General features: G+C 40.5%; 1 protein-coding gene and 1 long non-coding RNA gene across 55 annotated transcripts in view; one reads left to right on the top strand and one right to left on the bottom strand.

Annotated features, from left to right (window-relative positions):
* LOC310770532 overlaps window positions 1-26643 on the bottom strand; it is a 66195-nt gene that overhangs the window by 4934 nt on the left and 34618 nt on the right. Inside the window, exons 4-5 of one of the 5 annotated variants that reach the window (XR_014552239.1) lie at window positions 19440-19564; window positions 4629-4805 (exon numbers count right to left, since the gene is read on the bottom strand). The exons of 3 other annotated variants lie outside the window; for them this stretch is intronic. This is a non-coding gene — a long non-coding RNA (uncharacterized lncRNA). The remainder of the gene's footprint in view (window positions 1-4628; window positions 4806-19439; window positions 19565-26643) is intronic. One more of the 5 variants, XR_014552240.1, reaches the window with a different exon arrangement.
* The window catches only part of TENM3 (teneurin transmembrane protein 3), a 1278808-nt gene that overhangs the window by 1247097 nt on the left and 5068 nt on the right, over window positions 1-26643 (top strand). For all 50 annotated transcript variants that reach the window (XM_083630968.1, XM_083630934.1, XM_083630945.1 and 47 more), the window contains 5 exons: window positions 12123-12298; window positions 12976-13211; window positions 17849-18145; window positions 20417-22028; window positions 24742-24872. In XM_083630968.1, coding sequence (XP_083487094.1) covers window positions 12123-12298; window positions 12976-13211; window positions 17849-18145; window positions 20417-22028; window positions 24742-24872 — 2452 coding nt within the window. The remainder of the gene's footprint in view (window positions 1-12122; window positions 12299-12975; window positions 13212-17848; window positions 18146-20416; window positions 22029-24741; window positions 24873-26643) is intronic.

Here is a 26643-nt window from a genome sequence, read left to right as displayed (position 1 = left end):
AATAAAAGTAGCACCAAGTTGCACAAAACTGCTGCCATACAAAATGCATTTTTATAATGATTTACAAATGAAAGGGTTATGATGGCAGGTTTAGTCCCAATGCATTAGTGCACACCTTATGTATTGTACTGCATGTTGTACATCATTGCATATCTTTCTCTTTTTCTGGCCCTGCCAAAAGCACGTAGAAACATAATGATGAGAGATTATTCAGCCTGGGGCAATAAATGTACTTCTTATTCTTCAAGAGTTATAAATGTTTTTTCTGGTGCTGAACGGTAAAATCCCAAGTTAATAGCAAATGGGAATCCTTCTCCAGTGGGAATAAATATATAGCCGTTGGATATGTTAAGGTTATAAAAGATTTCATCAGTTTTGTTGGAAGCACCATATTTTTAAGTGTGTGTGTGTGTGTGTGTGTGTGTGTGTGTGTGTGTGTTTGAAAACAACAAACCATAGCCGTAAGAATTAATGTGGGATTTGAAGTTCACCAAATCTGACATTCCTGCACAATGTTCATTGATCTCAATGTTGTCAAGACTAATTGAAGAAAAGTGGCCACTCTGAGGGCACAGGGCTGTATAAATGTTATGGGTCCATTAGAATGACCAACAATGTTAAAAAAATAGCTCAAAACTAAGGATACTTTTTCGTTAGCCTGTGGCTTTTCTGTTTAAATGATTTAAATCTGGTGTGCTTTGTTTATCGCATCCCAGTAAATAAGGTTTAATTGTTTTTATGTACCCAATAACCCTGTCTTCCAGCTTGTGAGTTGGACCAGGTGGGGAATGAAAGAGGGGGAAATGCATTTCCAGAACAAATGTGTCTACTGAGGACAGCTGGCATCTTTAGCACACTGGCATTCATTCTGCCTGGTAGAGACCCCAGCGTTTTATTTCTAGCAGTAATTTCTCCTCGTGTTTCTTGTAGTTATTGTGTGGCTGTTTTAATCCCATTAGGGAAATAGCTGAGGACTTCTGAATGTACTTTAATGGCTTCTATGTGGCCTTTTAAAAGATTTTATTCAGTATCAAGTGGCTTATATGTCTGCCTTTTTTGAATCTTAGGGAGGATTTACAGCAGTGTGCTTCATGAACTGAATAATTACTTTCTGGTTGAAGAGCCATTTCAGTTGCCCAGCTTTGTTAAATATAGAACCTCTGGTCTGTGTGAGAGGGATGTTCAATTGCCTGCTGAAAGGCCCTGTTTGATGCCTTAGACCGGCCTCATAACCAGGCTGGTTCATTTCAGCCCATTAGGGTGATACAAAAATGGTAGCTTGTTAACCAGCCTTTGGTCATGTCTGGCAGCTAAGATGTGATGGGGCAGATGGCACAAAAACTACACTTCATTGCCCTGCAGTATGTTAAAAGAAAGGTCCCTAATCTTGGTGCTCCTTCATATGCTCCTACTGCTTGCACTCTGGTTCTTCTGCCTTGTGAAGGATATGAATATTTCAATTGCTGCTTTTCTCGTCAAGATACATAGAGTCACGGTCTTCGCCTTTCCTTGTATTTTGCTGAGAAAAGCATTTCCCAAGAACATCAGGTTCCTTCTAGATGGGGGCTTAATACAGTGGTACTGAGGTACCTCAGGTTAAGTACTTAATGTGTTCTGGAGTTCTGTTCTTAACCTGAAACTGTTCTTAACCTGAAGCACCACTTTAGCTAATGGGGCCTCCTGCTGCTGCCACGCCGCCGGAACACGATTTCGGTTCTCATCCTGAAGCAAAGTTCTTAACCTGAGGTACTATTTCTGGGTTAGCGGAGTCTGTAACCTGAAGCGTATGTAACCTGAAGCATAAGTAACCCGAGGCACCGCTGTACTGCAAATGGGTCATTCAGACATCACAAATGTGTTGCTGGAAACAGGGTTTTTTATTTTTATTTTTAAATGGATTTTCCATGGAAATGGTAAATCCAAATTAAATTGGAGATGGGGTGAGATAAGGTGGCATTTTATGCTCACATGTGGATGTGTGGGCATGCAGATTCTGTAAAAACCTTCCAAGTTTGAGCAGCCCCAGCGATCTCTTGCCAACAGTGGCCAGCCCAATGCTCCTGGGAAGCCCACGACCCAGACATGAAGACAGTTGCTATCTCCCGCTCTGTGCTTCATAGCAATTGGCATTTAGACATTGGTTGGCATTCATCTGCCTCAGGAGACAACGTGCACACGTGTTTAAAGTACATGACTTCTCCCAAAGAATTCTGGGAATTGTGGTAACTCTGAGGGGGCAAGTTATAGTTCCCAAGATTCTTTTGCTTTAAATGTGCATTGGATCTGCTTTAAATGTATGGTGTGGATCTGCTAAGAGGCTTACAACTATCAGGTTTTGTAGCAGGCAGACCTGTTTTGTTGTTTTATTGCTTGTTTGCCACCTTGGACTTCTTTGGGAGGAAAGGCAGAATGTAAATTTAATAAATAAAGAAAATAATTAAAAAAGACACAAACTGAGTGCACATTGTTTGCATGTGCTGTCAGTAACCCACGGCTCAATCATAGCTCTGGGCATTTTGTATATGCTGGCTTGGATCCTATGATATGTTAAGGAAGTTTCATGGAGGGAAACGTTTGGCCTGCTGCAGCTCCTGAAAAGCTTCTCTGGAGCAATGTGAGATGAGTTGGGTTGCTGGGGGAAGGCAGGGGGAATATTCCTTCCTTGAAGTTTCATATTAAGTTGTTCAAGCCCAGTTTTGGGAGATTCCACCTTCCTCCACATTGATCAGGAAAGCTGTGTACACAACATTAATTTACCTGTCAAAGAAGCCTGGGAACTGTAGTTTATTAAGAATGCTGGGAATAACCATGGGAATAGCCGGGGGGGGGGCAAAAAAGTTCAACAACTTTGGCCCTAACAAAAATTCTGGCTATGCTCATGGAAATAACTACGGAAGTGTTCCCAGGAAGAGAGAAAGAGGAGATGAGTCTGTAACACAGTTGGAGAGGAGGGAAAGCGAAAATTCATGGTAAATCTGAAAAGGCGGCGGAGGAGGATTTAAAGACAGATAATTAGTACTGATCCTTGCTTATGTTCTGGAGAAGTGGTTGATTATAAGGCAGATACTACCCAGGAGCTTACTAACTTAGGCAAACGGAAGGAGGGACTGCTGGGTAAAAGGAACTGTGGGGCTTGTGGGAGAATGCAGGGGATGGAATTAGGTGGGGAAAGCTAATTGTACAAAGAGGTGGTTCTGAAAGGGCGATTTCCAGATGTGTGCCCAAAAGAATCTGTTGTTTAACAAATGGGTGTCTAAGAACTCAGCTATACAGCTGCAAATAAAACATTTTAAATGTGTTGTAAGTGCAGTATACAAATGTGACACTAGATGTATTTTTTTATATGTGTGTAGATTCCACCTAGGTGGTGGTGAGATTTGCAGTACTTGTTGGATGAACCTCCTGAAACCTCTGGTTTCTCATATCTAATTAATAGGTGGTACAGTGTGGTTTTTATTTAAGTTAGAACCAGAGGAAGGTTGCATTTACATTCTAATGTGATCCCATATGAGCTGAATAGCAGGTTGGAGGCCACACCTTGCTTATGCCAGTAGAAGTTTTTTGGCAAGAAACCTACAACTTAGAACAGGAGTCAGCAACCTTTTTCAGCTGTGGGCCAGTCCACCATCCCTCAGATCATGTGGTGGGCTGGACTGTATTTGGGGGAAGAGAATGAACGGATTCCTGTGCCCTACAAATAACCCAGAGATGCATTTTAAATAAAAGGACACATTCTACTAATGTAAAAACACGTTGATTCCCGGACCGTCCGAAGGCCGGATTGAGAAGGCGATTGAGCCACATCCGGCCTCTGGGCCTTAGGTTGCCTACCCCTAACTTAGAATAATAGAATTTGTTGAGTTGGAAGAGACCGTGAGGGTCATCTAGTCCAGCTTCCTGCAATGCAGAAAGCTTTTGAGCAATGTGGGGCTCAAACCTACAATCCTGAGGTCAAGAGCCTAATGCTTTACCAACTGAGCTATCTCAGCCTGCCCTGTGCTGCAAGATCCTTAATACCTCACCTTTTCATGCAAATTGAATCTTTTGCACCCGAACACACACGGTGACAGATTCATGCTCTCCTTGAGCTAAAAAACATGCAAAACAAACACTTCTTTCAGGGGGAAAAATGAAGTGCACTGTTTGGTATTGCTGATGTCATTAAAGCTGTACTTTTTGGATGATTTCTCCCAGCAGCTGCATATAATCAAAATTATGCCAAAATGCCTGTACCTGTGACCCAGAATGAAAATAAAATACAAACTAAATGTTTGACTCCACATGAAAATTCAGTTTAAATATTTAGTCCACTGTAAGAGTCTTAGGAGACTGCCAACAAAGAAATGATAATTCTACCATCTAAAACACTTCCATGAATTCATAAACATTTCAGCTTTAAAGAGTAATGTAAGCAGCGTAGTCAGCATAGGATTTTTGTAGCCACTTACTGACAACCCTTTGCATGTTTGCTGAGAGGTAAGTCCTATTGTGGCCAGTGGGGCTTACTTCCTGGTAAATACGTTTCGGATTGCAGCTGTTTTTCAAACAGTACCAAGGTTGATTGTGGCAAAACCTCCTTCATATGTCAGATGCAATCAACCAATTGCAGCTTTTGCCCCCCCCCTTACCTTTCTCCTTACTCTGCCTTTCAGCCTCTCACTGTGCTGTACTTCTCTTCCCCACACCCTTCAGTTCCAAATATTCTCCAGGCTTTTTATCTCTGGCTGTGATCAGGTGCTTTTTTCCAGCTATGGCTCACCACAGACAGCTTCCCTTCATTTCACCTAGCTGGATAGCTAGTTAGCCTTGAACAAATACATGAATCAGTTTAGTTCAATCAGCTCTATTCTGCAGCATTATATAACCGAAAACTTTGAAAGAGCATGAGAAAAAGACAACTGAGAAAGTTGTGCTCATTTTGCTGCAAAGGCCACCAAGCTCAGCTTTGGTTACTTCATGCTGCAGATGTTTCTGCTTCTGACTCACAGCAAATTAAGCATTTGCATTATTACAGCTCACCTGTGCAGATTTTTTTCTCTAACACACACGCACATAGGCAAAAAATGTGATACATGAAAAATTATGTTTGGTAGAGTAGCTGCAATTAAATCTGTGATGGTTGGGTCATAATTCTACAAAGGAATATAAGCTATACAACAGTTGTAGGGGACTCTGGTGCTGTATTGGAGGTAGTGTTGCATTGAAACACCACACCCAGTGTAGAAAAGGTTTAGAAATACATCTTGCCTTACACGTTACACATCTTGCCCATAACCAGTTATTTATTTGGAGTGTTTTGACCCCCTCTTCAGCCAAAGCAGCTTATGCACACACAATTAAAACAGGGCAAGCTTACCAACTAAAACACACAACACAAAAGGGGATGGGAAGGTGACCAAAGAGGCTGAGGAGCAGGAGTGTCCAGTGGTGGGGGCCTTGGCAGGGGTCCAGCAATGCTCACCCCTGATGCCAGCCCTATCAGGGAGACTGGGGCTTCTTCATTTGAATGTGGTATCCTACTCAATCTCTTTGATCTCTACTTGCAAAAGATTGTGATTTACAGTTGCAGCATCAGGAAGATGCCATAAGAAACTACACTACAGCCACATAACTTTCTTCCCACAGTGAGTGCATGGGAGAGTAATGTGTGACTGCAACTCTAACCAAGTTGAGTCTCCCCCAGACAAAAAAGGTAACATCCAAACTGGTACGGTTAGCCCTTTTTTGTGATGTCTGAGTTCTCTAGGTATTTCCTTTTCTCAGATAAGGAATTTCTTGGCAGTCAGTTGAGGTTCGCCCAAAAGACTCACTATAAGTTAGATCCAAAGAGTTGGTGATAAGTTAAAACACACAATTACTTATTAAATTTTCAGATAAAGCTTTCAAAGACTAGACACTGACACTGTTGTAACTGCTCTGTGGAGTTCTGCTATGAAATACAATACCCTCCCTTGAACTGTGGGACATCCTGAAACCTTAATAGTTGGTTTTTAAAAAATCACTGTAACTTTCATCCGCAAACTTTTAGCACTTGGCTGCTCTTGAAAGGATCTGAGCACAATTATAAAGCCTCCGTTATAAATGCAGAGGACTTGGGTATTTTTCTGGCATGCAGAAATCTCCAGGGTGTCATAATGCCAGAATAGTAACACTGCCAAGGGTATGATCAACAGAATCGTCCCTTTCAATATATCAGAGGAATGTGCCAGAGGGAATTCATCTGAAAAGGCTTCAGGGCTTTGAAATGCACTTTTTGCCTCCAGTCTGAAATATTGTGGATTTTTTTCTTTCTTTCCAGGGCACATTTTGAACATTTCATTTGAACCTCACAATTCAGGAATGCTGGGGGAAATGTAGGAGGACCCTTTGTGAGACAGTATTTGTACTTGGGATTCTTGATTAGTCATAGGAATAGGGTATGAGAGATTTGCATTTTATTGGTAATCCTCAATAAAATCACAACCAGTGGCATTGCTGGATCCTAACTTGAAGGCAACAGTTTTGATTTTACAGCTCCAGGGCAATGATTATAGGAATAGCATCACTTGATGCTGCTCTGTCTGCTTCATACACCTGCTGTGGGGCAAAACTGGCTCTCTTCGTGACTGCAGGCAAAGGAAGTGGAGGGCAGGTTGTCAGAAGTGGCAGAGAAAACTCACTCTCTGGGTGGTGTCTCTTCAGGCACTCAGTCTTGGATAGGAGGTGGCAACCTTCCCTCCTAGTGCTTTCTTATTACATTAGTTTACAGTAAGATGGTCATTATGGGATAATTATTTAATAACAAATTGCTATTATTATCCACTTGATTGCAAATGCACATTTTTAGTATGCTGGCGTGGCAAGGTAATATATGTCATTTAGCAGCTCTGATTGATTGTGTCATGTCACATTGTTTTTGTGTGTGTTGACCATACAAGCAAATTAAAAGTGGAAGGGAGGGAAGAGGCTGTCATGTTGAGATAAACGATTATGCAAATAAGCCTTCACACAAGCTTCCCCCCCCCCCAATCTCTTTGTTTTTATTTATTTATAAAGGTCCATTTGTATACCGCTCCTAATGTAGAAAATCCCAGAGTGGTTCACAAATCAAACTGTCCAACACATTACAAAACCAAAGAAGGAGATGTGAAAAAATCATGTTCAACTTCAGCAACTTGAAGCAATATGATAGACTTTTACAGTTACACAGAAACAGGCTCATAATTTACCAAACTAAGTAGTGGATGGCATTGTGGGGCAGAAGTGATTAACTAATGTTCCAACAGGTAAATCACTGCTGCTTGCTGGGAAGGGGAAGGGGGATCAAAATGGTGCAAATGTAGCAGCTGAGTCAATCCAGTGGTCCTGCCGCTACAATGAGCCGCCCTCCCCGCTGCCATGCTCCCCTCCACTGGCCATAAGCTGCAGTGACTAAATTGCCAAGAGGGCAGATCAGTGCCTCTACCCCGTGCTGCCATCTGGCTAGTAACACAAACATATTTAGGCAGATGAAATAACCCAGCAAAAGGGAAGACATCAGTTCATTTGATGAATGAATTTCTTCAAGGCTAGGATCATAATGACGGCGGGGGGGGGGGGCGGGGGGAGGCAGACATTTTTTCAATAAAGAATGAACTTTGACCCTGTCAAAATCAGAGACCCTGGCCCAGTTTTCACATGCAACAGAATCAGGTGGTAAAGCACTGGACTGCACTTCCACTCCAATGGTGACAGGTGGATGCAAGTTTGATTTGAATGCCCTCCCCTCCCCCAAAGCCTTGTTCCATGAAGAAAGCACAGGTATCATAGATATCATTCAGCGTAGACTTTTCCCCCATGCTATTTTTATCTGAGCATTGAGCTTTTTAATGGGCAGCATTGAAACACAGAAATTCTGCGTCACATCCAAAGAGTGTTGCCAGATCAGACTAGACTGAGGATGTATTCTGTAGCTCCTACACTCAGTGTGCATCTAGTTGTTCAATTTTCCCACGTTCTTGCTGTGCTACTACCTTCACATCCCCAGCTCTGCCCCACATTCGCAAATCTGCTCTTCAGTGACTGTATTCTATTTTCTTTCTGTTTTGGTATTCCCTGTTCTACAAGGCTACAATGAACATCAAGTAGATCAGTTATTTTTTGTGAAGCATTATCATTTTACTCTGGCAGGTTAACATTCTTTCTGTTCTTTGCAAAGGTTTTATCACATTGCAGAATGCAATGGCTTGCATGAATCATTCAAGGAAAATTGGACTCTTCTTAATTGTATTTTGGCAGCTGTGTTCATAAGAACAAACTTGAAAATCCCACAGTAAAATGATGTTTGGTCTCACTGTCTCTCATGCTGCCATTTCTTCCCCTTTATAATTTCCATGGCTTTGGTAGCTCTGTCTTCAGGTTAGTTTGGAAGAAGTGAGATATATTCATTGTTTCTAAAATAAAAGGATGTGTGAATATAGTCATTGTGTCTTCTAAAAGCAAAACTGTGTCTCTAAGCTTTCCAAACAAGGAAAATGCCAGGGCGAGGAGAGATTTCCTTTGTGATGGACAAATTTAGCTTGTAATCAGAGCAACTGGTTTTACCAGGGCTCTCCAATCACAGCGCTTTGAGGGAGGGATGTTGTTGAAATAAGTAGCTTTGCTCTCCCACTGCTTCTTGCTGTTTTGCCTCTAAGGAGCAGTACCTGGGAATATTTCTGGTGGTGTGTGACATAGAAGCCTGCCTCTTGTTTAACAGAAGAGCTATTTATCTTCTCACATAAACACATAATAAGCAGGGGCAGAGAGTAAAAAGCATTTGATGTGAAATCAGACATATTTCATAGTTGTCAAATTAAATCTGAGACATATTTCTCCTGTGGTTTCAGGGTGTTCTGAAAATTATTACAGAACAATGTGAAAGGCAGGAGTATAGATTAGAAAAACTAACAAATTGGGTGGGAATGTAATTTTAAAAGTAAGGAGGATGGACCTCAGAAGGGAGAATTCCAGTAGTTAAGGGAGTAAAAGATCAAATGTCTGAGATGGTGATCATCATTACCACTGACAGGTTGCCCTTGTACAAAAGTCTTGTAGTTAGCAATCAGAAATGGTTTTAAGAAGAGCAAGAAATCAATCTGTGAATGGTAGCTTTACTTAAGCTCTCACAGGAAAAAAATAGAGCTTAAGTAAAGGCATAAAAATGACTACAAGTTTAATAAGGTACAACTGCAATATATTTTAAATCTTGTGTGACACAATTAAAAATTGAAAGCCTCTTATGAAATGGGATATGTGATTAATGGCTGTGTAAAGCTTTTATATCAGCCTTAGATGTGCTGCTTGTGGAAATTGTTTGTCATGGGAAAGTTTCATATTTGAATCACAGTGAAAACCTTGAAAAGTTGGGAGTCGATGCTGTTAACACTGAATCCCTGGAAGTTACAAAGGAATTGTCACATGACACCCTTCCATTGGCTCAAGAAAAATAGAAATTGTTAGTTTCTACAAGAGCAACTTCATAACAGAGTCTGTTCTGAGATTTGACGTTTTAAATATGAAAGAAGTGGCATCTCTATTTTTCACTCTCTTTGACTTGTTGAGAAAATCTTACCTAGTTTCTGTGGATTGCTGCTACCCATATTGGGTTCTAAAGAAAAGCCGTCTCATACTCAAAAAGAAATACGAGGATCCTCTCATTTGGTTAACTGTTTGTTACAAGGCAGGATAATGTCTGTAATCTCAAGGGTTGGAAACTGGTGTGAGAGCTGTAGAACGGAATGCAATGTGTCTGTGGGTGTGCAGTGAATGTCCCAATGCTGGCAAGAACCTGAGACTAGTTGTAGAATTTAAGGCTAAACTAGAAATATAGGAAGTGGCCATGAGTAAAAATGGGAATGTAAAAGCTGTACTGGGTTTTATGCCGCAAACCCCAATCATCTGCCAATGAGCTACCAGTCTAACCTTGTAAGTTGAATTTGGAATCGTGCAGAAGATGAGCATAGACCCTGTGAGACTTGCAGGTGAGATGTGCACTTGAATGAGCACACTGAACACTCCAAGTGATGATCATATGATCACTATGGGAGCTTTAAAGTACTTTAAAGGGTGTATCTGCTGTAGGTCCTGCAACCAACTGCAAATGTAGGGAAGAAGATGATTAGAGTAAGGGAACATGGTACTTAAGTGTCCATTACCCTACAGAGAGGGAGAATACAGCCATCTCTCAAGTATGCCCACATTTTTGAAATTCCTTATTTTATTTTTAAATCTAACTACATATATAAGAGCCCCATTATTGTGTTAACAATGTTGTTAATATTTTGTTTAAGACCAGGGAGTTGATAAAGCTCTGCAAACAGACATTACATAGCTGCTGCTTTCCCAAGAAATTTACAATGATTTGAATCACACAACCACTGAAAGTTGCCCACCTTCGGAGCTTTTAAAGGGACAGAAGCCCTGTTCTGTAGTGAATTTGGTCTCCATCATCTAAGCCAAGGCCAGTTAGAAATATTGTTTGACACTATTATGTATAACTATATATTGAACAGATCTATGCAGTTGCAAACAGAAGAAATGTGTTTGGCACTACAACATTGTATCATCTATATTTATACTGATCTCAGGTATTCAAGTGCTTGTAGTTACACTGCCAAAACACACATTCAAGAGTACTCAGGGAAAACCTGAGGTTTACAAAAATACCAGAAAAATATTTGGGGGCTAGGTGAACACCCTCTCCCCAAACATCCCAGTGATGGCTAAGTGCCTACAGAATGCTGACTGGCTGTTGTGAAGGAAGAATAGAATGGAGCATCTTGAAAATATATAGAAAGTGAACTATTGCATTGTCTGTATATGCTCTTTGGAAGCTTACACTGAGAAGTTTACATGCTCTCCAGGAACAGAAGTGAGAGCTGCACCTAGAAACCAATGGAAAAATCCAAAATTTTCATGTAGATTAGATTGGGCATTCCACCCACCACAGCCCAAGGAAGACTGAGCTTACTATTTGGATATGAAAAGCTGACTGCCGCTGGAATCCTGAACAGAAACACTCCGCCCCAAAGCATTGTGGCACCCCAGCTTTAGAATTCCCTCATCACCGAGATGTGGCTGGTGCCAACTCTTTAAAGTCATTAATGCTAGCTGAAGAAGGGGTTATTTGTCCAGGCTTTTGGTAGAGTTCAGTGCCGTTACTGATGGCTATTTTAGCTGGCTGATTGTAATTGTATAATGCACCTGGAAATGTTTTAATTTCACCCTGTTCTGGAAATACATTTGCAATGCAGAGCAGCTGAGGAATCTTTTAAATAAATAAATAAATAAATATTGTTGCAAGGTAACCACTTGCTCCTTCTATTTCACAAGTACAGGCAGCCAAAATAGTACTGCTCATGTCCAAGAGGAAGGTATCAGAAAGCTTTGGGAGTTGGTGAAAGTAAAAGAAAAGGGCGTGTGCAAGTGAGGAAGCTAAGAACAGTGAAATAATTACTGAGCATGTTCAGTGACCATAGAATGCTGACTGTCTATTACAGTGGGTGGGGGGCAAGAAAGGAGGGTTGGAAGAGGAAAATATCAGGGAGAAGGGTAGTTTTCAGCTTGCTCCATTTGATTTTCTGCTCCAAGCATGTCAGGTAGCAGCAGAGAATAATTGTTTCCCAATACAGCTTATCCTTGTAATACAGAGAATGTGATGCAGTGAAGAGCATAAGTGGAGGAGGTCTGCTCTCTTCACAGGACGATAAGGCCCGTGCTAAAAAAATCTCAAGAGCCCCTGAGATAACATTCGCATAAGAGTGAACTAAATCTAGCCTGATTATGGGAAGCGAGTTCGGAATGTGAAGCAATTTATCCCCACCAAACATGTTCCCTTTGAAACAGCAAATTAGATGTGCAGCAGGATTTGGTCACACTTCAAAGAATAATATGCAGAACTGGAGATCCATCTGTTTTCTCTTCCACTGAGGCTCCTGTATGTTAAACAGGCTTTCAGTAACTTCAAAGCCTGTTTGAAGTCTTCATTGTGCATAACTCAGGCACAAAAACCAAGGATTCCTTAGCAATATTACCATCTGATATTTTCTGTTAGTTTTAATATGTGAAGAAAAACAATTTGTTCTTGTTTCTTATCATTTCATTTTCTGCTTTTTCTGCTTTAGCTACGACAGTGAGGGGCGATTAACCAATGTCACATTTCCAACTGGAGTGGTCACCAACCTGCATGGGGAGATGGAAAAGGCCATTACAGTCGACATTGAATCTTCTAGCAGAGAGGAAGATGTCAGCATTACTTCAAACCTATCATCAATTGATTCTTTCTATACAATGGTACAAGGTACAGTAACAGGATTTAACAAAAGCCCCTTTTTCTCAGAGGAGGGAAATGAAACAAAGCCAGTTATGGTCAGGATATTATAGTTAAGGATTAGCATTGGAGATCTGCAAGGTGAAATATTACATCTCATTCTTAAGCATACAGTTTGAAAGATGGGTTGGCTATATTTGGGATGTGTGATTAACCTTTGTTATATAACTGGCCCAAATATTATTATTTGTATCTGAAGCTAACAGCAAATGAAGCATTAAAATTATTCTGTTACCTATTTTTATGTTGGGTTGGAAATTGTTTTTAAATGCTGGTTAATTTGAAGCTACTGCTCATTAGCTGTTGTTGAAACTGAAGTTATGCTATTGAATTGTGGTTGTTTATATAATTTATAAACAAATTATATGAAGCTCCTATGCATGCAGAAATTCCTATAAAGAAGTGAATGGGAGAAACACATGCGGGGGAACACAACTGTGCTTTTTGCAATATCCATAGTGATGTGAATCAAACAGATACATCTGTCAAATAGTGAAGTTAAGAGGTTGTATACAAACTGAAGAATTAGAATAAATTTTAACAGGGCAGAAAAATCTACAAGAAGCTGTGGTTTGTTCTCCATTATGGCTCCCTTTAAATGAAAAGTCACAGCTCTGGAAGTATGCTATACTTTTGTTCCATTTCAGATCAGTTAAGAAACAGCTACCAGATTGGCTATGATGGGTCTCTCAGAATTATCTATGCCAGTGGCCTGGATACACATTACCAGACAGAACCACACGTTTTAGCTGGCACAGCCAATCCAACTGTAGCAAAAAGAAATATGACTCTCCCTGGAGAAAATGGACAGAATTTGGTGGAGTGGAGGTTCCGAAAAGAACAAGCCCAAGGCAAAGTCAATGTGTTTGGCCGAAAGCTCAGAGTAAGTAATACCTCTAATGCATTTTTTATTTAAGATGGTACTGTGGAGGATATGCTACAAACTTGCAGTGCTTGAAATGTGCATGTTCTCCTTTGTTTTCTGATAACAGTTCAGATAAAAGGAAAGGGCCATTGGTGGTTATAATTTGGGGACAAATTTTTGAGGTGAAAACATTTTGAGGTAGAATATCCTCTGTCAGGGACTGGTAGGATGCTGACAAGTGTGTACCCGGGGAGGCTTGAATCTGACTCAGGAAAGGGGGGCAGTGGTCTGTGGGGCCAGGAGGCAAAATTCAGAGGGAGGGGAAGCTTCAGAGCTGGAGAAAGATGTGGATGAGGCAGGCCAGGCAAGTGAATGGCCAGGTGCTTCCCCACCTTTCCCTGCGCCACTATCTCCTAGAACCAAAAATTAAGGCAGGAAGAGTAGAAGCAGCTTCCGCACAGGCGTTTTTTCTGGCTATATGCGCACAGCCTGTCAGGGGAGTGGTCCCCAGTGTTGGGAGATAATGCCGAGGCCTTGTGCCATTCCCCAATGCAGCGTCGCCCGGAATTCTTCACTCCGGTCTCCCGTCACGCTGTTGCGACCCATATCCTCCTGGGACATGACACACGACTAGCAGAGTCCAAAATAGAAGTGTTAGCCTTGAGGTGTAACATGTAATCCTTATTTATTGCAACGAAATCAAACATAATAGTACAAAGTAAACATGGCTCCTCTTTCTCTCTCTTCCTCAGAGAGAACGCTGAAACAAAACATCACTGTGGGAGAACAGTGGGAGGAAGGGAGCAAACAGCGTATCTCCCTTTCTGCTTATATAGCTCTAACAATCAGCAGCTGAAATGCATTACATACAGACATGTGATCCAACAATCCTATATCTGCAGCATAGAGAGAGGTGAAATCCTAACACTCAGTTGCTGAAACTGCTCCATAGAGTGCAGACCTGGGAATACCTGTCTAGATGCTAGATGGGTGTACTTAGGTATCCAGAGCTATCGAAGCGACTGTGTTTTCTTTGACAATAAAGGGTTAACTCTCTGCCGTATGCATTTCTTTGAGTGCAGTAAAAACAGGAGTCTTGTGGCATCTTAAAAACTAATGCATTTATTATGGCATAAGCTTTTGTGGACTCAAGTCTAGCATCTGACATGAAAGTCAATGAAAGCTTATATCAGAATGCATTTGTTAGTCTTGAAGATGCCACAAGACCTTTTGATTGTTTGTGTTAATATATGTATTTCAAAAACTTGTCCATGGGACTTTGTGTCTTCAGTTAGCTTTGCTGACGATGAATCACTATTATACCGGAAACACAAACGTATTCTCTTCTCCACATAGCAATATCTTTAATTGTTTCAACACTGCAGAATTGCACAGATATTTTACATTTGACTTGGCTTTCTTTAAAAAAATAGAGTGCTGTGATGCCTTGTTTTAGAAGAAAAGGCTAGAAAGTAGCCTATAGCACTTAACTTGTGAAGGAGTGTTGCATGTAGTCCTTCATCAAGTACAACAACCATATACATTTCTAGGCTGCCCAAGAACTATGAAAATGTGTAAAACCCTTTTTTAAGGAAGCAGGATGGTTTTAAAAACAACAGACCACTGCTCTAAACAAGACTAATTGCAGGGCTCTGTTTCATTATTCTCTGCTCTTCTTTCAAGTACTTTAACCAAAGGATTATGGAAGAGAAGGGCCAGTAAGGAGAGTTAAGCGTAGGATTGAAATTACCTGTTGGCACTCAACGACCAAGAGGATGGAAAACTACCATCCTTGTCAAAAGTGTCTTCCCTATTTTAAAGCACCTTGAATAGCTGGAAAACTTTGAGCCCTTTGATAGTTTTCTGTTGCTCAATATAACCAATTCAGAAATGGGATAATACTTTATTTATGGATTATTTCTGCCAAAGGCTTCTGGCTATCTAACAATGTAAATCTCCTGGCTTAAAGATAGTAAAGTCTTCTGATAAATCCCCAAATTGATGAAACAGAAACATCACTAATCCATTTCTCAAAAGAGAATTATATTCCTGTTTTCTCAGTGCTCTATAAAGGGCTTCATTTTCACAGGGTTTTTTTTGGGGGGGGGAGACCAAGCAAAGCTCAAACAGGAGGTAAAATATCTAAGCAAGGATAAAAAAATAAAAATTATGAAAGAGTAAAACAAAAGGCATGCAAGAGCCATCTTCTACCCTTTCATGAAAGGAAGTTATATGAATGCCTCTTCTCTGCATGGTTCCCAATTGACCTTCATATAACTTTCTTTACTGAAACGTAAGAGCCTTGCTGGATCAGACCAAAGGGCTTCTCCAGCCCAGCATCTTGACTTCCACAGGGCCAACCAGATACCTATGGAAAGCCCATAAGCAGGACATGCTATTCTTCCACAGAGGGCATTCAGAAGTATATGCCTCCTAAACTGGCAGTACCATATAGCCATCATGACTAGTAGCTTCTGACAGATTTCTCCTCCATGACCATAGGCCTAATTGCCAGTGATGATGATTATGTGATTAAGAAGGTTTTTTTAATTTAAAAAATACCAGGTGTTGTGGGTTAGGGGGTATTATCAAGATTGCAGTGCATAAGGAGGGGCAGTTTAAGCCTTCCATTCCCAGCCACAATATTTGTGAAATCCCATGGCGAGGGGATACTTCAGTGATTGTGTGCAGAAGGTCCCAGGTAGGGCTGAGAAAGCTGCCAGTCTGCATAGATAATACTGAGCTAGATGGACCAATTGTCTGATTCAGTATAAGGTAGCTTCTTGTTTTCCTGCTACCATATTATTTTAAGGATTTGCAAAAACAGAGACATACTTCACAAACATGTAGTTAAATCTGTTGCCCTCAACTGTCTTAAAAGGGAGATTCAGAAATTCTCTATACTGCATTCTGAATGGACCTGCCCTTGTGGTCTAAAGGTTGCAGACCTTGTACATATTATTACAGATTGTCCTTTTTATAATACGTTGAGTAGACAAAAACTGGGACAAATTTTAGGGAGAGATGCAGAGAGGTTTGACCATCCGTCTTTAATTTATCTACTGGGTTGACAACATAAATATACAACCTGCCACCCAGGGCTCCTTTGGGAGGAAGTGTGGCTATAAATTGAATAAATAATAATAGTAACTGTGAAGACTGCACATTTTGATGCAAATGTGCAGTTCTTGAGAGAGAGTTCTTCAGGGAGATTCAGAAGCTAAATTATGTTTTATACTTTTATTTATGTTTTAAATAATTTTGAATAAAGTCATGTCATGTCATTTTGATGTAACATTTCTTGAAAGAGTGACAGTATTTTTAAAGAGGTATTTGTTATCCGTCAGTGAAATTCAGCATTTAATGTTAATGTTATAGATGGCTTTATTTGAGTCTGAGTTAATATTTATTGATAGTTGCTTTATAATATTTTGTGATGGTCTGATGACTAGATATACAAATAAATAAATCTGATCTGTTCTAGAATATCTGCTGGCAATTAGCATGGGGGCAGGGAGGATTCCATTGACATCAATGGGAGCTTTTTGCCCAGTGCTGATTGTCAGGCAGAGGGAAGTGAATTTCATGAAAATTGCAGCTGGAGAACGAGGGCTTCAGTCTCACCTCCCCCAGCCCTGCAATCTTACTAACACACACACACACTTGGTAATAACATGTTTAGTTCAGCCCACAACCTAATCCCCTTAGTAGCTATTGCCACACCTTGTAGTGGTAGCCTTGTAGCACATTTTTTGTTTACAGTTAAAGCCTAAGTTTTCACTGTCCTTTCTCTTTAATATGTGGAGCTTTTGAGAGAGGGTCAGTGGTCCACTAACAGAAGTTCAGTGGATATAATGCTGTCAATTTCTGGGCTCCTTTATCCTACACATATTATTAAGTAAACATTATTGATTTAACAGAATTTACTAATCATTAATAAACAGGTTGTATGGGTTTTTTTTGATGGAGACTGTTGTTTAAGAATGCCACTAACTAGCCTTGTTCTAATGGCAGGTTCATATATGGTTTGAGTCTTTCTGATTGCAAGCAATGCAGTTCCATCAGCCCACCAGAAATAATTCTTTCAGAACTTATATATGGAGGGCAATCGTGTAATATGTACAATCCTGTGTACATAAATCATGATTTATGTAATAATTATTAACACTAGAGACGCTTTAATATAAAATAATTTTGGGGCCATGTAAAATAATATTGTATAGCCCTAACAATTAAATTGAAATGTAATTATTTATAGTTCATCAGTATATGAGTTGGCCTTTGTTTTCTTTTTTTACACTGATAATTTTGCTGTATCTCTCCTAATATCCCTCATAAATCTAACTATTATAAAGTATATCAATGTATGTATTGTTTATTATATTAACATTTAACTAAATTCCATGGGAATTAACTGAAAAGGTTTGAATAAATGCCAATACATCTTTATTTAATGAAACCTTTTTAAATGGCAGTTAATCTAATGTCGGGTACTTATACCAAGAAGTTTCTAAATTAATTTACTGACAAAGGAAATCAGTCATTGCAAAGGGTGTTTAAATAATGATGTTCAAATAGCTGTTGCTATGAGGAAGTAAAACAGCCTGTGGTGAAACAACGTGATTTATTTTGTCATCTTGTTTGTTTCATAAAAGGTTAATGGTAGGAATCTCCTTTCTGTTGACTTTGATCGGACCTCAAAGACAGAGAAGATCTACGATGACCATCGTAAATTTCTGTTGAGGATTGCCTATGACACATCAGGACACCCAACTCTCTGGCTCCCAAGCAGCAAGCTTATGGCTGTCAATGTTACCTATTCATCTACAGGTCAAATTGGCAGTATCCAGCGAGGAACTACTAGTGAAAAAGTAGATTATGATGGACAGGGAAGAATTGTATCTAGAGTATTTGCTGATGGCAAAACGTGGAGTTACACATATCTTGAAAAGGTAAAGTGCTATCCTATCGTAGGAATGTGTGTGTCTTGCAGTTAAATTAGTGAGCTATTGCTGCAGAAAATGGTCACAAGCCATACACTGATGTACAAGATTTTTAGTTTTAGACTGTGGAGCTACAAAATATCCATACCTGAAGAATAAGAATATGGATCTATACAGTTCCTAAAATAAGGTGCACTTCTTACATTTGTTGGTTTGCTGCCAATTGGTGCAATCCAGTGAAAGTTAATGATGCCGTCGAAATAGATCAGAATTAAAGATTACTTGAGTGATTGCATCCCAGTGACCTGAAAAAGTTTAATTACAGTTGTTTTTCTCAGAATCATGCCAAATTTTATCTACTTATTATTTAGGTATTTCCTATTCCATTAATGGGTAAAACCTCAGTGCCTAGGACTTGCTGATCGTATGGTCGGCGGTTCGAATCCCCGCGGCAGGGTGAGCTCCCGTCTTTCGGTCCCAGCTCCTGCCCACCTAGCAGTTCGAAAGCACGTCAAGTGCAAGTAGATAAATAGGTACCGCTTTATAGCGGGAAGGTAAACGGCGTTTCCGTGTGCTGTGCTGGTGCTGGCTCGCCAGAGCAGCTTCGTCACGCTGGCCACGTGACCCGGAAGTGTCTCCGGACAGCGCTGGCTCCCGGCCTCTTAAGTGAGATGAGCGCACAACCCTAGAGTCGGACACGACTGGCCCGTACAGGCAGGGGTACCTTTGCCTTTACCTTTTTATTCCATTTTTAATTTTGAAAAGCAGCTGCCAGCACAGATAAAAACTATTGCTTGTATGCATTTGGTGTTTTCAGCTATTCTCCTACCCTTCTGCAGCCCCCTCCAAAATCAACTCTGGATGGTTTGAAGGAACAGCATGGCAGGTGCTGCATGGGGCCTCCAAGGGGAAGGAGAATGACTAGAGACCACCCCAGTCCCTGTTCTGCTGACAGAAAGCTATGCTGAATGAAAGAGCTTTCTATCAGCAAAAGAACAGCTATTGGTTACAACCCAATTTAAAATTTGCAACAGTAAGGAAAAAAAGACACAGCAACAGAGTAACAAGATAAAATCCAATTTGCAAAAGGAAATCGAAAAGGTGTAGAGAGCATAAAGGTTTTCACCTGGTACCAAAAGGACAGTAGACTTTGTGCCAAGCAAAGCTCTACTGAGAGCTCCAAAGCCAGGTCACCATTACGGAAAAGACTTTTACCTCTAGTCACTACCTGCCAAATGTCACTGGTAGCCTGATTGCATCCACACTGTAAGTTTTACAGATGAACTAGCAAGATAAACTGTACCACATTTTCTTTAAATCCGAACTCTCACACATGTGCTGTGGCTGTGTCTGCTGTATAAGGGCATTTCCCCAGCATTGGTGCAGCAGTGCCAGTAACTTCTGCCGCCTGGCAGAGAGTGCAATTTCCTGTGCCAAAAGAAGGGATAAGGTACTCCTTTATATGTGCACTGGAAACTCAATCCCACGCTTTGCTAGCATAGCACAGTACTAAGCAGAGCATAATGTAAGTGCTTCTAAATATGTTATGTCTTAAAATTGAGGGCTTCATATGTTCAGTCTTATGGAATCAATCAAGAAGTAATGAAAGCATCCAATTGTGTTGCCTTCTATTATCTTTTAAGGTGACATCACTTTCAGGGAGCCAGAGCAGGCTTTGCCTTAGATAAGAAAAGCCAGGGATATATTATGACTGTTTCATACATCTTCATGTGAATAATGTAAACAAGCAACACCACTGAAGCTTTACCTCCCCAAAAAAGTCATTTCGTGGCTGATTGACTCTACAAAGTTTGATGTAAATAATAAATAAATTGCTTTGCCCATCTGACAAATAGATGTGGAAGAGGAAGTTCAGGGATCTTCAGGCTAGTAAACTTCTCGCTAAATTATCTCTAATTACAGGAGTGAAATTGTCTCTTCCATATGTTGTTCCCTTCCTGAGTTATTGGCTTTAAGACAGTTTCACTTTTGCCAGTATTAAACATGACTTATCCAAATCCATTGACAATCTGCTGTTTGGCTGTGAGTGCCTGATAAAAGAATGGCTCAGTCACAACAAGTAGCACATTAAGAGTCTGGAGCTACTAATTACCAAACCCCTTACAATTAAGTATCCAAATGAATTAGGCAGAGAATAATTACCAATATGTAAGGTCAAGGATAACTCAATTTAGAAGATGATGATTTACTCAAACAAAGTGCTGTTATCATACAGTGGTTTTGGCATTGGATTAAACTTCCTTTTCCTTTCCTTTTCAGTCTATGGTCCTCTTGCTGCATAGTCAACGGCAGTACATCTTTGAATATGACTTACTGGATCGGCTTTCTGCAATAACCATGCCTAGTGTTGCTCGCCATACTATGCAGACTATCCGTTCCATTGGCTATTATCGAAACATCTACAATCCCCCTGAAAGCAATGCTTCTGTCATCATGGACTACAATGAGGAAGGGCAGCTGCTACAAACTGCTTTCTTGGGTACAAGTCGAAGAGTCCTTTTCAAATACAGAAGGCAGACCAGGCTCTCTGAAATCCTCTATGATAGCACAAGAGTCAGTTTTACTTATGATGAGACAGCAGGAGTTCTGAAAACAGTAAACCTCCAGAGCGATGGGTTTATCTGCACCATTAGGTACAGGCAAATTGGCCCATTGATTGACAGGCAGATTTTCCGCTTTAGTGAAGATGGAATGGTAAATGCCCGATTTGACTACAGCTATGACAATAGCTTCAGAGTGACTAGCATGCAAGGTGTAATCAATGAAACTCCATTGCCTATTGATCTTTACCAGTTTGATGACATCTCTGGAAAAGTTGAGCAGTTTGGAAAATTTGGGGTTATATATTATGACATTAACCAGATAATTTCCACAGCTGTAATGACTTACACAAAACACTTTGATGCTCACGGCCGCATAAAAGAAATTCAGTATGAAATATTCAGATCCCTTATGTACTGGATTACAATTCAGTATGATAACATGGGACGGGTAACTAAAAGAGAAATTAAAATAGGGCCATTTGCTAACACAACCAAGTATGCGTATGAATATGATGTCGATGGGCAACTACAGACAGTTTACCTGAACGAAAAAATAATGTGGCGATACAACTATGACCTGAACGGCAATCTCCATCTGCTCAATCCAAGTAATAGTGCTCGTTTAACACCACTTCGGTATGACTTGAGAGACAGAATCACCCGGCTAGGTGATGTACAGTACCGTTTAGATGAAGATGGATTCCTGCGGCAGAGGGGTACAGAGATATTTGAATACAGCTCAAAGGGCCTGCTGACCAGAGTTTATAGCAAAGGCAGTGGGTGGACAGTGATATACCGTTACGATGGGCTTGGGAGACGAGTTTCCAGTAAAACCAGTCTGGGACAACACCTCCAGTTTTTTTATGCTGACCTCACATATCCTACAAGGATAACTCATGTATACAACCATTCAAGTTCTGAAATCACCTCTCTCTACTATGACTTGCAAGGACACCTCTTTGCCATGGAGATCAGCAGTGGAGATGAGTTCTACATCGCTTCGGACAACACGGGCACGCCACTCGCTGTTTTTAGCAGCAATGGTCTGATGTTGAAGCAGATCCAGTACACAGCTTACGGCGAGATCTATTTTGACTCCAATCTTGACTTCCAGTTGGTGATTGGATTCCATGGAGGCCTTTATGACCCTTTGACCAAACTGATTCACTTTGGGCAAAGAGATTATGACATACTGGCAGGCCGCTGGACTACACCCGACATTGAAATCTGGAAAAAAATAGGGAAGGATCCAGCTCCTTTTAATCTATATATGTTCCGAAATAACAACCCAGCCAGCAGAATACATGATGTGAAAGATTATATCACAGGTAAATAAAGGTATTTTTTTTTAGTGATTTACACTTGACAGGAATTTCTGTTTGCTCATAATCTACCTGGTTAGCAAATGGCATTGTACGCAACACCTTGGAATTAATTACCAGTGACAGTCAATTTGCACAGGAGTTATGTTCCAGGGATAGTACGTGAAGTCAAAATCGTGTAGAGTCAAAACTCTTGGCATTCAGTAGTAGGTGGGATTGCCAAAGTGTTTTTTTCACTGGCTACTCACACCCTTTCCTCCCCCTTAATTTTTTTTTTTAATTGCCAAGTGCGTAAAGCTGAACGTGCACAAGTTAAATGTGTGTAAATTGCGAGTTACTTGTACGCTATCTAGCTGACAACAGTGTGTGCTGAATATGATGAAGGATATAGGCCACCAAGGCAAAATAGTTTTTGCCATGCATATTCTAGTTCATTCCATCTCAGTGAGAACAAAAGCAAATAGAGTTGTGTAAAATATATTCCAAAATACATCTGTGAAGGCCATTGCTTCAGTAATAACGATGGACTTTATCTCCTGGGATCATTAACTGGCATTTGGCTAGGAATGGTCAACACTCCTCATAGTGGGCCCTGTCCTTTGTCCTTGCAGAATATTACAGCCCTCTTAAGAGATTCAGAACAAAGGAATTGCAGGAAGGAAAACACAATTTTGATGTTTCTGTATGTGACTAGACAGTTCCCACAGCAACCATTTATAAACTAGTAATGTATTGAATATTATAGGTGATATTATGCCAGATGGCAACTTTATCTAGAGTGCCTGGTAGGGATTGTTACTTGCATGATAACACCTCAGATGATCATCTTTGTGAAGGGAATCTTTCCAAGCCATCGTCTACCGGTATGAAAAATAATGTGCTATCACTCCCACTTGCTGTTTGTGGCAGTGTATTCATTTGCATATTAAATGAAAAATAGTGTTTCTTATTTCCCACTGTTTTGTCATCTCTTCTGGTAATTTAGGAGTTCTCAGACCAAATGGATTAATGCAGGACCTAGGCCTGCTTGCCACGTGCTTTTTACTGCCAACTTTCACTTTTCAAGTTTCACAAAACTAAAGCTACTTGTTGTACCCATTATATGTTGATAACTACTATATAAAATGTTGTCCACAAATATCTTTTCCCCCTTCCCCACTTTGATGAGAAGATCCAGTGGTCATTCAGCTCAAATACTTATCCTAGCACTCCCAGCACCCTAAGAACAGTGTTTCAAAAGTACTTGTGGGTATTGTTTGCATAATTTAACTTCTTAGTAGTACATCTACAACTAAGATGTGGTGCAAGAGGAATGGGTGGCAGAATGCCTCTTTCCTCATTATTGTATTATTATCCTTCTGCTCTGCAGCAATGGTGTAGACAGATTCCAATTACACTGCAAGAGTACTAGTTTGGCACTTCCCATAAAAACAGATCCTTCAACTCCTGACTTTATGTGCTGAATAAAAGGAGGACTAGATTCATTCCCTGCCTTCTAAAACAGTTATTTTCTGAGTTTTATCTCCAGCAGTCAAAATTATCGTAAAGTCTTCTTCCTAGTAGCTTGTTTTGCCGTAATAGGGGCAGGACAGGTATGGGAACATTTTCACGAATTTGCATGGTTCCCAGTCATGTGTAGTTCTGAAGCAAGTCAGAATCTTACAGGACAGAATCTTCTGTGCTTTAATAGCTGGGGAGATGGAACACTACCTTCTCCATCTTGCACCCATCAGGAACCAACCATGTAACATATTTAAAAAATAATGGTGTGAGATTTTGACTACTTTGAATATTTACAAAGTTGTTGGCCTCATCTCATAGCAAAGGGATTTTGTCTAGAAAGGGTGCATTGCTTATGAAGATTAAGTTGAGAGGAGGAAATAAGTTATTCTGGCTCTAGACCCTAGATCATTTATCATGTCAGCTAACAATAATACCTGCAGATACTGTAAAAGTCCATGAAATCTAAAGGCAACAAACCAGAACTACAGGTATTCACACACAGCAGTCGAGCTGCATGCACGTGGCTGTGAGTTTTGACAGTGCAGATTACCTGCTAGATGAATGAATGAGTAAGGAAGGAAATTGGTACTTTGCCCATTGACACTTCCGTTTGTCCCGTGATTTCAAGCATTTCCAAGTCCTGGGTCTGAGAGAGGTTGTTGGTTTTTTTGTACGACTGCTTTCCTCGGGAAAATCCAGTGTTTAGTGCTGAATGGGAGCAAACATCAATCAGGTTTTCTGCAGATTGATGTGTGCTCTGATAAAGCAGTAAGGAGTGGGTATTCCCAGGGAAAGTGGGGGAGGCACCCTCTCGAACCCATGGCTTGAAATCACTTGAGATCGTGGGACAAATGAAAGTGTGGTCAGGCCCACAGGCCCAGTCCAGCAACACAAGCCATGGAAACAAATCCAGCTGCTGCTTGCAGAGCATGTGCAGCAGGAGCCACACAGGCAGCTTCCAGTTTGAAAGCGGAGGTGCAGATGACTCTCATGGGCTCAGGATAAGAATGGATTCTGCATCTATATTGCCATTTTCCAAAGAAGAAGAAGAATGTTTAGATGAGCTAATATATAACCATACTGTGGTTTCCCCCCAAAATATATTTAATTGTGGCTCAAACCTGAATCCAGGCCAACCAATGTAAACTTCTGTAAAGTTAAATGAAATAATCAGGGATTGAAAATATGACCTCTCTCTCCACAATTATTTTGTTAGATGTCAACAGCTGGCTGGTAACGTTTGGCTTCCACCTGCATAATGCTATCCCAGGATTCCCTGTGCCCAAGTTTGATTTAACAGAGCCCTCCTATGAACTTGTGAAGAGTCAGCAGTGGGATGACGTACCGGTAAGAAAAAAAAAGAAAGTGAATATTAAACTGTGTCAAAATTGAATAAAGGACGCCATGCTGTTTGAGCACTATAATCCTCAAAGGCTTATGTGGCATTAAAAAATATTTAAATGCACTTTGTAAAGACTATTTTTTATTCACAAGATATCCATAGACTAGATGCTAATTCTGCTCTTGCTTGGTGCATTTGCTAAAGATTAGGTCTGAATTTCGACATATCCTAATTGGCTTTTCATAATGCAAACTAAAATAGGAAGAAGGATAGACCTAATCAATAAATAATAGTATTTTGAAACCCTTTTTTAGAATTGTAACTTTCCCAGTGGAAGCTCTGGAGATTGGATTTATACCGGCACCCTGCCTCAAGGCAGAAAGTGAACACTGTAATAAAAAATAGACTGTGAAATAAACAGAAGAACAGGTGATATAAATTATGCATACCAAGCACCAGTACAATTTTACTTCTCTTTAATATTAACCATGTTTTATATGTGAAGATAAAATATTGAATGTGAAATTACCTCAGGTAAAACCCATTACATTTCATAGAGCCAAAAAAACTCTAGGTGCTTATGAAATTTTTTGATAAAAAATCTCCTGCGGTCCAGAAATATGTAGCCAGTTTAAATGATGGACAAAAATAAATGGAATGTAAAACAGAAAAGCCCTATCTGGTATTTAGGAAAATAGCGATTATAAATCTTAACTATTCAAAGATCAAAAGGCCATGCGCCATCAAGTTTTCAGTTACTGGCGAGGAATGAGAAACTTTAGAACAGGTGCTCACTCATGACAATTGTTCTAAAGGATCTTTGTAACTTCTCTGGTTTTTAAATTAAAGAATCAGGATGGTTTCACGTGCTATATAGGTCAAGAAGCCACCACCTGCATCAGTTTCCCAAGCTGTATTCTCACAGCAGAAACCGTATTCACACAACCCATAAAATTGTATCAGCATATACTTTCTTTTCCTGTGCACAGGCCCTGAACACAAGAGGAGCAAGTGCATTGAAGAAATAGCTCTAGCTTCTTCCCTCCTCCATTTTCTTGCATTGCAGGTCACGGGAACATAAGACCATTTATACCAAATCAGACCATCGACCTAGCTAGCTTAGTACTGGCAACACAGACTGGCAGTGACATTCAGATGGGGCCTCTCCCACTCCTGCCTGGTGATGCTGTGGATTTAAACTACAACCATTTGCATGCAGAGCATGTGCTCAACCACTGAGCCATGGCTCTTCCCCTTCTGCTCTGTCCTTTCCTGGCTCAATAGCCATCCACCACTTCCACCTGCCTAGTCTAGGCGTCAGGCACTTCAGGCCCAGGTGCCAAATCCAGGCCTCCTCGGGTCATGCCCCCTCCTCAGCCCACACCCATCACTGATCCTGCACCTATAGTTTTGTCTGACTGGAATATGTCTTTGAACCGTAATAACGCCTCTCACTTGCCTGGAGAGATGCATGTGTAGAAACCTCTGGCTTATATGCGGCTGGACTGTATTCTGCTGTACAAAAGAGTCACTCTCATTGCCCCACCCACCACTGCTGTGCAGCCACCAGAAAATTGCCTGAGAGGGAACACTGCCCATGGCAGAGGGAAATGTTCCCTGGCACAGCCTGCTCATCCCTCAATTCACTCAACTTTTGGTACCACTCTGTGCGGCCAACATTCAGGGCATTGGGTCTTTGAAAGCTTTGAAATTATTCTCTTTACGCTACAACTAGGTGAATGAGCAAATTAATGCCTTTTAAGTACTTTTAAATAT

The sequence above is a fragment of the Podarcis filfolensis genome, assembly GCF_964270895.1.
Source record: "Podarcis filfolensis genome assembly, chromosome: 9".
Lineage (NCBI taxonomy): Eukaryota > Metazoa > Chordata > Lepidosauria > Squamata > Lacertidae > Podarcis > Podarcis filfolensis.
This window is presented reverse-complemented; position numbering and strand designations above follow the sequence as displayed.